At 41.4% G+C, this 12,370-nt stretch overlaps 1 protein-coding gene across 1 annotated transcript; it reads right to left on the bottom strand.

Moving 5' to 3' along the window:
- Positions 1-328: 328 nt before the first annotated feature.
- Positions 329-11,533, bottom strand: tmem30b (transmembrane protein 30B). The gene is made up of 8 exons (XM_046308764.1): positions 11,370-11,533; positions 3,953-4,145; positions 3,468-3,575; positions 3,252-3,359; positions 3,065-3,155; positions 2,805-2,942; positions 1,852-2,058; positions 329-1,212 (listed from the first exon to the last, which is right to left on the bottom strand). Exons 2-8 carry the CDS (start codon positions 4,139-4,141, stop codon positions 1,034-1,036), a joined length of 1,020 nt encoding a protein of 339 aa, XP_046164720.1. The 5' UTR covers positions 4,142-4,145; positions 11,370-11,533; the 3' UTR covers positions 329-1,033.
- Positions 11,534-12,370: the final 837 nt, after the last annotated feature.

The raw sequence follows: 12,370 nt of genomic DNA, 5'->3' as shown, positions 1-12,370 counted from the left end.
CAGCAAGTTCCTCTGGAGTTATATCTATCCCAACCGTTGCCCATGCCGGCAGGCTGGGGAAAATTGAATGTTTGGGGGGTGGGGGACTGGAAAAGGGCCATATAGAAAAGACCATCTTCACCAGATTAAACCACACACAGTGAAGCTGAGACAGGCATTAGACATGTATAATGTGTCAGAATCTGTGCATAGAATCTTTGGCAACATTCCACTCAGAGCTGTAATTGTGACAATACCATGGAACTGTCAGAGCCTTCCTTGACAATCATTGATGATGCAACCTTAATTCCATATCAACTCAACAAAAGGGATGGCAGAGAGCTATCAGTTCATTCCTCAAGTTGTACATTTATTATTTCAGAGAAAACAAATTAAAATTCACCAAGGAATTTTCTAAATTCCATTACAAGAAACATACTGCAATAAAAATATTTTTAAAAGAGGATGTTCAGTTATGTGCAGTATATTACAACCCTGAGATATATTCCCATTAGAAAAGGTTACAGCAAAACATTTCAGATACATCAATTCAGAAATGCTATCCAATAACAAATGGCAATACAATTCTATGGCTTACATGTCCTGTCTAAAAATAACAATCACTCCATGTTTGTATATGATCCTCTACTTTTCAGATATCTATAACAAACAGTATGAACAGATTGGTCTTTTCTGACCCATGATAAAAGCTGCAGTTACCAATGTGACGTAACGCAACAAAAATAGGTTTTTATGAATGGCTTTTTCATCCTAAGGTCTTAAACTATACAATAAGATTCAGATGCAGCTTTCCCAGAGTAACAAATTACATAGCTTTTAAAACTTTAAAATGTCCAACTTGACCTCACTCACCTCTTAACTAAAACCCTTAATGAACTATGCAAAGAGCCCTCTATCAACTCTCCCAGTAAATCCTAATTCTCTCAACGAGATTCAATATTGGACAGACATGGCAGTATAATCAAGTAATTTAAAGTTATTAAATTTACCCAGATAATGACTAACCTCTAAAAGGTCAAATGGAGCCGGAACATTAATCATCCTCAGGGAACTTGAACTTAGCATACACAATGAGCATAACCATCGACATGACAACACACAAAGATCCAACCACCAGGTAAGCGATGCCCAGGAACTGGTTCTTTCCGCCCATCCAGGACACGTTGCTGAAGACCACCTTCTTCCTCCCACCGAAGCTCAACACGGGATAGTCTGGAGGAAGAGTGTGTTAAGGTCGAACAGGACATAGAGTGCCATGTGAGAGTGACCATACAAATTAGACACGGTTGGTAATATTTATATAGAAAGCATTACTCTTTCCCTAGCATATGCTTTCTCCAAGGCTGAAAAACTACCACGTCATGTCTGCCATTCTCCTCTGTTTGAAAAGCAGAGTCCCACCCAACTGGTAAGACCAGTTGAGCTGAAATGCAGGTGTAAACCATTGAGCAACAAACTGTTGTAACACGAGACACTAGCCCCATGGGAGTGAAATACAACTCACCCAGAGCGGAGTAAAAAAAAGTATTATTACAGTTGCTTGCATTTAGCTGGAGTAATAGCATCAACATGCAGTTTATGTTCTCATTTCCACTCACTCTGGTGAATGAGTGAGTGGAAATGCCAATTGGATTAGAATTAAATAAGCGCTCATCAATTTACAGGAGTGGTCATTGAATTACGTAATATGACATTGTAATGCTTGAATCATCGGTCATTCCATATGTAATTACAGAACTGCTCAGTTCTTCTGTCTTCAGGCAAAACAAACGCTTCATAAGGACTTAAGCCTGCACCCTTTCACACATGCCCACTGACTTATACACATTTCCATATTGTAGTGAAAGATACTGTAGGCGATTTCAAGGGAGTAGTTCCCTGCAGGTAGGCCCCTGGCGTAGTCACCCTCTGTGATTCGTCGATACAGCTTCCTGAAGTCTGGCAGGGCAGCCCTTCTCATCCACACCAGGAAGTCCTGGTTCACGAAGCCGTTGTTGGATGGGTCAGAGGTGTCCAGCTCATAAGCCGGCTTGGACCAAAAGGACGGCTTCACAGTACCTACGTGAGGAAAGCAAATGAAAGTCGATGTAACGTCCAACTTCTAGGTCAGTGTAGAAAAAAATGCAGGAAGGGAAGCGTTGCTAAGGTACACAGTAGCTGGTTTTTGTAAACAGAAGCTGCTAAGGTACACAGTAGCTGGTTTTTGTAAACAGAAGCTGCTAAGGTACACAGTAGCTGGTTTTTGTAAACAGAAGCTGCTAAGGTACACAGTAGCTGGTTTTTGTAAACAGAAGCTGCTAAGGTACACAGTAGCTGGTTTTTGTAAACAGAAGCTGCTAAGGTACACAGTAGCTGGTTTTTGTAAACAGAAGCTGCTAAGGTACACAGTAGCTGGTTTTTGTAAACAGAAGCTGCTAAGGTACACAGTAGCTGGTTTTTGTAAACAGAAGCTGCTAAGGTACACAGTAGCTGGTTTTTGTAAACAGAAGCTGCTAAGGTACACAGTAGCTGGTTTTTGGTAGACAGAAGGTGCGGAGGTACACAAGTCAGATTTTGGTAGATAGAAGGTGCTCTTTGGTTAAAGGGGTAAATTGGTAATCAAAAAGAAAGGGGGACCAAGGCATTCTTCATAAAATGAATTATAAATGCCTTTATTTGTATAGCATGTTCAAAGGAAACAAAGTTTAAAAACTCCTAGGTCAGTGTGTTAAGACATGTGGATGCAGGGCATTATTGATTAGGCATCTCAAGTTAGGATGTCACTGTATACATTAATGTCATGGTCTCTGGATGGAGCTCATTACCATTGAATGCGTTCTTTAGAGGCGTAACAGAAGGGTTCCTGTATTTGATGTTGTAGTCAGTCCACCATGCTATTCCTTTTCCATCAAAGGGAACAAGCTTCTTGGTACCGTTCACGATCTGATAGAGCTTAAAGGTGTCTTTAAAAAAACAATGCAGAGATTTAATTACTGGACAACGTTGAAGAGAATATTTACTCCAAGTGCAGCGTGGTAATAAAACAGTCTACTAGAGTTCTGATTAATGAATGATGGGATTGTACCATTGAACATGCTGTTTGCTAATGATCCACAGGGCACAATTGGATTTTGGTTGGCATCATACTGATAGGGAGAGCATGCAGAAATAGGTGTCTGCAACAAAGAGGGGAAAACAGTTGGTGATAGGTCATCAGTCACAACATTTGAGGCTGTTCATAGATCATGTCACACATTCACATCTCTTCCCACCTTAAAGTAGTCCAGATCCCCTGAGAGCTGGTATTCATCTTTTGAAGCCCCATATGAGCGTTGGCTCTGAAAGTAGTTGGACAGACCATAGTAGAAAAACACAGGACCCTGAAGAACAAAAAGTGAGTTAGAACCAGCTCTTTGCTACATGTAATGAGCAGACCTCACATTACTGTGATAACTTAAATAAGCGAAGGGGTACGAATGTCACGTTACCTCAAACAGATTGGAGAGGGAGAACTCCAGTTTGCACGTACAGTTCTTGTCACTGGGGTTGGAGCACTTGTAGCAGTCTGAGGTGGTCTCCATTCCAGTGTAATCTTTCTGCATTAACATGAAGCATTGCATTAAATATTGATCAGCACCTATCAACATAAAACCACAACTCACACCTCCATTATGTTGTGTGCCAGAAACCATCATCTTCATCCTGTGTGACCGAATGAGCTAGTAAACAAGCTTGAACAGATCGCAAGAGTAACATTCAAGAAGAAGATGCACACAAGTACCTAAAGAGTTACAGGCCATGTCTAATTTGAACTAGTAAAAATTGAGCTACTCTGATGAAGTTCATAACTAAATTGAGAACATACAACTGGACAATATGACATTTTATGCAAATGGACAATAAATGGGTATCATAAATACTGAAACTAGGAGTCACTGTTGACCCGTGATGCCCTTGTCAGTCATACTCTTACCTCCAACACTGTGATGTTCTGTGAGGTGATGAAGAGGGCAACACCTATGCCAATGAATGCCAGGCCAATGAGCACAAACCCAGGGATTACGATACCAGCCGACAGCATGGGCTGCCAGGCAGGGAGTCTCTGCTGTGTGAAGGCTGTGTTGTCTGGCCGGTTGGTCGTTTCTAGCTCTTCTTTCATCATGATTCTGTTAGTAAGAAACAATAGGGAGGGACTTTTTTTAAATTCAGGGAGCTGTGGCCCAGCAGATCAGGGCTGGGGTCAATTCAAATTGAAGGCAATAAATTCAGGAAGTGATTTAAGTGTAATATTCAAAAACATTTGAAATAAATACTATAGCTTCTACTCAGTTTATTGAGAAGTAATTGAAAATAGATGCAGATCACATTTTGAATTGTTTTTGAAGTTTACTTCCTGAATTGACTACCTTCAATTTTAATTGACTTGAAACATATGTAGGCCTCAGAGTTTCTCCATGCAGGAATTCCGAAGGAAAAACTAAAATAATACTATGCAGTTGCACTGATATGATTAGGGCCCTGTGTTTCATGCAATCATGTGACAGATATTTAACCTTACTTAAAGCTTTTTTAAATCAAACTGTCCCAGCACCATTATAATCCAAACCTAACCTTTGGCAAAAAAATAAGTAAAACAACTGTAAAGTTAAAAAGGTAGACTCAGCAAAATGACATTGCCAGGAGCAGCACAGCAGAGGATGGGCGCATTTGAGTGGTAAACTTAAAGTAGTCGACTGTAGACGGATGTCGAGGAGTAAAGTCAGGGGAGGCACATATTCACCGTCAGCAAGTCGGTTACCTTCTGCCGTTTCTAGGAAACGCCACTATGGCAGACATTGTAGTTGCCTTTGTTATTGCCGATGAAGTGGATACAATCAGAATTCCACTTCAACACGAAGCCGAAAAATGATCAACATGGTCCAATAAATGTATATTCTGGTAAGGAAATTAGATACCAGCCCGAGCTCTAACATTCACAAGAATTGTTTTGTATTTTTGTGATGGTCTTCCCAAAATATAACCAGTTAGTGAGTGCATAGGCTACTAGAATGAGAACATAGGTGTTTTTTCAGCTTATGCTCTGTTGTTGCCATTACGTCATGCCCTTGTACATTATTAATTGTGCAACACGGAATTGTAACAGATTGTGATTAAACGGAGTACAAAGATTCTTACTGTATGTTAATTGATTTCATGTCAGCTTCACTACAACCTCCAGTGTATTTCTTTAATTCTCAACCTTCATGTTGTCAGTTTGCAAAATTTGATTCAATCACATGAAGGACAACACACTCACTGTACAGAAAAGGATTACATGTTGACCACACCGCTCATGTGCGTGCGCCATCGCACGTTGATTTTGTCCACCCACTCCAGACGCGATCAGGACACTCACATTGAATGATCCAAATTAACTCTGAACCAATTATATTCATTTGGGGGCCGGTCGAAAATCATTAAACATTTTTGCCAATTTAGCCAGCAAGCTTGCTGTTGCTAGCTAATTTGTCCTGGGATATGAACATTGGGTTGTTATACTTGAAATGCAAGTCCTTTACTCCGACAATTAAATAGACAGATAAAAGAGTAAACTGAGTTGGTTTCAACCCAAATAAACTGTGTACTGCTGCCACCAACTGGACGGGTTGAAAACCCAAAACAAGGTGAAAAGAAAATCCGTATGTGATAGGGAAACTAACGTAGTCCACTCAAATAAGAAATAGTACTTTGACAACAAAACACAACTCTCACTTCTTCCTTCTTTCAAATGTCCATATCTCCCTTCTCAGACTCTAGGGCCTGAGGGTGGTATGCTTGTGACAATATTCCATGTAACTCCTCCGCAGAGATATCTTTGAGGCCCAGGAACCACTCCGCCGCAGCCACAATTTCTATCCTCCTGGACCTTTTCTCCACCTTGGCAGTGCCCTTTAACCCCATAGCTATGAAGGCCACCTTCTTAACCTTTAAAATGCCAGGGTCCTGCTGGTGAAAGGCAACCCCTGCAGCGAAGGCCTATCCACCACCATGGACTCTTCAGGAGCACCATTCAAAATCTCAACCCTTTTAACAGCTGCTGCTTTTGAAATGTTCTGGACAGCCCTGACTTTGGCCACCTCATTCTCTTTTATCCTTGTCAGGCAATCGAAAGATGTAGCTTCATGGTTCCCACCACAATTGCAATATGCATTTTCAACACATAATCTAATCCACAACTTGGACATCTCGGCTTCTCCCTTCTGCAAACACTTGAAACATGACCAAAAGCTTTACTATGATCACACTGCATTGGTCTTGGGACAAATGCTCTGACTCTGTAGTTTATATACCAACTGCAAGTAGGGAGACTCAAAAAGAACAGAGACTTCCCTTTTTCACCATACGATTCAACTGACGTGCATCAAGCACTCCAGGAATATTTTTAATCTCTTTAAAATTGACTTCCCACGAGACGCCAGATATAGCCCCCTTGAAGGGTGCCCTGTTCCAAAGACTCACTCACACACACACTTCAAACGTATCAAAATAGTGTGAGATGCAACGCACATTCCTTCTGATCCGCAGAAGTACAAAAAAAAAAAAAAAATCGAAACCAGCAAGCCTCTTATAATCATCACAGCCTTCGCTTTACCCAGCACTCTCTGCCTCATGTCTGGATAACTCAAATGGATTCTTCAAAATTGGTACTTTGCTCAGCTACTCCTCATTAACAAACCATAATCCTACTAGATATGAAGGGTCACTTTCACTGTACAATATTTTTTTCTCAGTTTTCCATTCTTTTTGACAATACTCCAATTCTCCTTGATTCTTCCACTATTGGATTCAGAATCCACTTCATTGTCTGCTTCCGCAATATTTTCAGATTTGCAATCTCCCATTGCGGTCTCCTTCAGACTTCTTCTTCAGACTTTATATGGCGGTTGACAACAAACTTTAAAAAGGTGCATTACCACTACCAACTGGACTGGAGAGTGGACCTCAGTTCATCTTTCAATCACCCAAGTGGGTATATGCTCCTCAAAACCAATGAGAAGATTGGAGAGGCGGGACTTGCAGCGCGTCAAGCATCACAAATAGAACCAAGTTTTATTTTAGCACCTGGATACGCAGACGCCCTTTGACGCGTGCGAGCAGTGTGGGTGCAAAGATTAAATAACATGTGTAAATGTATTTTTGTGACATGGGCGGTGTGGTCACGTTAGACATGTTAGACAATACATGTCAGTTCACATAAGTTACTGGGTAAACACAATGTCAAGCAGTCAAATACACTTGATATTGACCCCAAGACTGGTGTTTGGGGTACTTGCTCATTAAGGTTAGCCATGGGGGGGGGGATATTGCAGTCGAGGGTGCCGTTGGTAGCAAATCAGTGATCTTAATAGCAATGGATTGGCCAGTAGACTGGAGGGAAGAGGTTGCCCGGTATTGCCTTCGCCTTAATCTCACCAGGATCTCCCCCATCCCTTGCCTCTAATGCCTGCATTTCCTCTTGAGTAGCCCGAAAATTGGGTCGGAATTACACAAGGAGCCCAGGGCAGATGGGTCGAGGTTAAAGATGGAATTAAGGCAAGTAACTGCTGACTTGATGTTCAAAAGGTTGTAAGAAATGGAAGCGGATACATTGTGAAAATAAAGTAAAAATAAAACTACAAAAGAATCACAAAAATAGTAAAGTTGGGTTGGCGCTTGCAAAACTGTGGCAATCCATGGCGCTTGCAAAACGGTGGCCATCCAGTATGGCGCCATCTCTGCTTTTTGCTTCCAAAAAACCCAGAAGTTCGTCTCCCACAATGCTTTGGCTACGACTTCAAGTTGCAGTTGGTGAGGAGCAACTGCAGAAAACTAGCCGACTGCAGTCGAAAGTTCATGACCTTTGATCACATGGTTGTTGAGGTCATGCAGTTCCAAGTGGGATCCTTTTTATACCCATAATGCAAAACAAAAGGTGGTGACCAACGTTGGGTAATGTCTTGACAAAAGTGCTCAGCTCGAACGCTCCCATTGAGATGAGCGAGATGCAAGACTTCGCTCTCACACAGTATCTTCGCAGGTGCATGGGTTCACCTCCCGCTGGTAGCCAGGGAACCAAAACGTTGGAGAAGTTGAGCCTTGTGCTTCAACGCTGTAAATGTTCAGCTGGCACCTAGCCAAACGCCGCTAGGCGAACCCAATGAGTGAGCTCACATACTCCCTTAAAATATCTTTGCTTGAAAAACAAGAAAAAAAGTTGCAATAGTACTGCGTCCATCTTGAGATGTCGTAGCCACTTCATCAAAAGTCTGAATTAATCTAAGAATCAAGTTTTTGCAGAGAACTTAGTTGCATAATTTTAAATCTAACTAAGATGCTTGGTGCAGTATTTCTCAAGTGAAGATTTGCATGAAACGAGTCATCCTCGTTGAATGACAAACACTTAATTGAAGCATCCCTACTGTTGTCAAATGAAGGGGAGTAGACTTCAGCTACGAACTTCGGCTTGCCTCGAGAAAAAGTGGTGTGTGCACAAACAGCCCCCCCAAAAACGACCAAAAAAACCCTGTTCATTACTGTTTCGGATTGGGATCCAGCGGCAGCCCGCCCAATGTTTAATGGTGCCCCACTTGTGATTGGTAAAAAAAGTTCCATACACACCATTGAAGTCGAAAGTTTACATACAACTTAACCAAATACATTTTAAACTCAGTTTCACAATTCCTGACATTTAATCCTAGTAAAAATTTACTGTCTAAGGTCAGTTAGGATCACCACTTTATTTCAAGAATGTGAAATGTCAGAATAATAGTAGAGAAAATTATTTACTTATTATTTCCTTCAACACATTCCCAGTAGGGCAGAAGTTTACATACACTCAATTAGTATTTGGTAGCATTGCTGTGAAATTGTTTAACTTGGGTCAAACATTTCAGGTAGCCTTCCACAAGCTTCCCACAATAAGTTGGAATTTTGGCCCATTCCTCCTGACAGAGCTGGTGTAACTCAGGTTTGTAGGCCTCCTTGCTCACACACACTTTTTCAGTTCTGCACACACATTCTATAGGGTTGAGGTCAGGGCTTTGTGATGGCCACTCCAATACCTTGACTTTGTTGTCCTTAAGTCTTGGCTGATTTATTTAGATTTTCCCATGATGTCAAGCAAAGAGGCATTGATTTTGAAGGTAGGCCTTGAAATACATCCACAGGTACACATCCAATTGACTCAAATGATGTCAATTAGCCTATCAGAAACTTCTAAAGCCATGACATCAAAAAAAGCCAGGTAAATGTGTACATTTTCTTGTTTAAAAAAATATGGTTCAAAACAAGATGTTCAGTTATCACTCTGCTCCTCAGTGACAGCCAGGCAGCGCCTCCTCAGAGGGCGCATAGGCCATGAGAACATTGCTTGGATTGCTTTGCCAGCTATTTGCTATGAAGGGGAACTGCACCAATGAAATCGCAGAATTTCATAGCCTAAATTATAACAGCACAAAGTAAAATGGACCATCCTGGGATCTCAAATGTTCAGTCAGATCTTCATGGTCTGCTTTAGTCTCCTCCTCCCAATGAGTCTCTCGCACCAGACGGCTTACTTCCTCACGTGAGACTAGATCCGCTATATCAGGTACAGATGGTGTATAAAGCAAATTGTAATAAGCTTGTAAATAAATAAATAATAAGAGCCTGGGACCTGATAAACTGGACAACTACACCCAAAAAGAGTCACAGGACAGAGGGATACACTACTAGCTAGAACCTTCTCATCAGAGATCTGGGGGAACAAAAACAACATGGCCATTTGTCTCGTCCTCCCATGTTTTTCATCATCAGGTTCTACTGACAGGGCGACATGTGTACACTAAACAGCATAAAACCAGGTGTATCAAACCGGGTGTATTCTTTCAGAATGAAAGTTAACTGGCTAGTGCAACATGCTTTGTGACATTATGTTAGCTAACTATCCCCAGTTAGATCATGTGTTTTTACTTATTGCATCTATATGCTGCTTGTTGCATTTGCCCTGGTGCACTCGTTCGTTTGTGAGCTGGCTGCTCATTCGAGTTTCTAAACCCAGAGGCCGGAACATCTCGAACTTCCGGGAATGCTTGCAAAACAGACCAGGGTTTGAGAAGTCAATGAGAGAAGTGAACAATTCGTCTTTATTTAAATGTTCTCTAAAATCTAATAAAGGCACAACCTAGATTCGAGCCAATGTCTTAAGTAGTTGAACATGTTATTACTTTAACGTCGTGAAAGTGACAAACTGACTGATTTGACAGCCTGCACATGCGCAGGTTTGGCGACCGTTAAGACCCATTGACAATGTTTCTGCTAATGAGTTTAGCTAACCAACGTTCTACTGGAGAAGCAGTTTATGCCCATCTTCCCACTGTACCATCTTTGGTATAATCTAATCTGTTCAAAACAGTGGCAGCATGTGCAGCAGTGGTGATTCGGTTTTTGACCTGCAAAAGTGAAACAGGTGTATTTATACTGGTTGTTTAAATACACAGAACTTTATAAATTTTCAAAGAAACTACAGGTAGTTAAAAAAATGTGCATCATAATTCAATCATGCGGCTTTAATGACAACTCCAACCACCTCTCACCCAGTGTATTCAGCCAATCAGTGGCCGCCACCGATGGGAAGCCTTTAGAAATTGATGGTGCTTACAAGACAACTGGGGGGGGGGGGGGGGATGAGGTCAAATCATGACGTCAGTGATCTTCAAGTTGTTAAGTTAGAGCTTTAGAAAGAGGCCCAAGTTCTCGATATGGAATTCCGAGTTGGATGACCATAAAAAAAATATTTTTCCCATTTGGAGCTAGTTTCTCACCCCCCTTCTCATTCCAATTTGTCCTGAACACACTGAAGTTGGAAATGTAAGAGTTCCCAGTTGTTTTGAATGGGGCATGAACCACTATGCTGTTTACTTCCTCCATCACGTCATATCGCTGAAGCTACCTTTAAATACCAGTACAGCTTCTTTGATATTGGCTTTTATATAATTTCAAGTATGATGATTTGCCTCAAACAGCTGATAGAAATAATGAGCATTGTTATGTTTATGTCAACTGTATTTGTTTTACTTATAGTGTGGAGAAATGGTGTATGGACAACTGAATGATTGCACTTATGAATACTAGTTGTCTTTTCAAAAGGGACGATTGAGGTAAAATGAGCGCATTTCTTATTTTGTTAAATTAAATACAGGTTAGTATTCCGAGTGTGGTATCACATTAGTGACTAGCATTTGGCCAGCAAGGCATTCTCCACTGGCAGAATTTAAGAATATTTGTAATATTTCCGCGTGCCTATCGCCTACGTTTGTTCAAGAGACAATGAACCACCCAATTCTTCACTCTGATAAGTTGGAAAGTAAATAACTGCAAAATAGCTTACTTACCCGTTTTAACGAAGAAGGAAGTCTTTATCTTTATTTCCAGATTCGTTTGAGGAATATCCAAAATATGTAGCGTAAAGTCAATAGGAAATAAACAGGGCGCTGCCTACCGCTAACACCTTTACCTGACTGACGGTTCCTTCCCTTTTCCTTTCTCTTCCTGCCTCAATGGTGTTCCTCAGTGACGTCATTTCAAATCAAATGTTATTGGTCACATACACATGGTTAGCAGAAGTTAATGCGAGTGTAGCGAAATGCTTGTGCTTTTAGTTCCGACAGTGCAGTAATATCTAACAATTCCACAACTGTCTAATACACACAAATCGAAAGGGGTGAATGAGAATATGTACATATTCATATGGATGAGCGATGGCTGAGGTGCAATAGATGGTATAGAATACAGTATATACATGTGATATGGGTAATGTAAGATATGTAAACATTATTAAAGTGGCATTATTTAAAGTGGCATTTATTAAAGTGCCCAGTGATTGGGTCTCAATGTAGGCAGCAGCCTCTCTGAGTTGGTGATTGCTGTTTAAGCAGTCTGATGGCCTTGAGATAGAAGCTGTTTTTCAGTCTCTCGGTCCAAGCTTTGATGCACCTGTACTGACCTCACCTTCTGGATGGTAGTGGTGTGAACAGGCAGTGGCTCGGGTGGTTGCTGTCCTTGATGATCTTTTTGGTCTTGCTGTGACATCGGGTGCTGTAGGTGTTATGGAGGGCAGGTAGTTTACCCCCGGTGATACGTTGGTGCGCAGACCGCCCCACCTTCTGGAGAGCCTTGCGATTGAGGGCGGTGCAGTTGCCGTACCAGGCGGTGATACAAGCCGGACAGGATGCTCTCGGTTACTCTAGCTTGAGTAATGGTTTCATGGAATGCTTTTGCTTGAGCAGCATAGATCAAGTGATACTAAAAGGGATGTATTTGCTCCATTTTTCTGTTGGTGACCTACCCTATGTGCACATAGTGTGAGTTTCTTTCTCTATGGAATTTACATGGA

The sequence above is a fragment of the Oncorhynchus gorbuscha genome, linkage group LG17 (assembly GCF_021184085.1).
Source record: "Oncorhynchus gorbuscha isolate QuinsamMale2020 ecotype Even-year linkage group LG17, OgorEven_v1.0, whole genome shotgun sequence".
Taxonomy (NCBI): Eukaryota; Metazoa; Chordata; class Actinopteri; order Salmoniformes; family Salmonidae; genus Oncorhynchus; species Oncorhynchus gorbuscha.
Note: the sequence above shows the minus strand (reverse complement) of the source record. Positions and strands in the feature narration are given on the sequence as shown.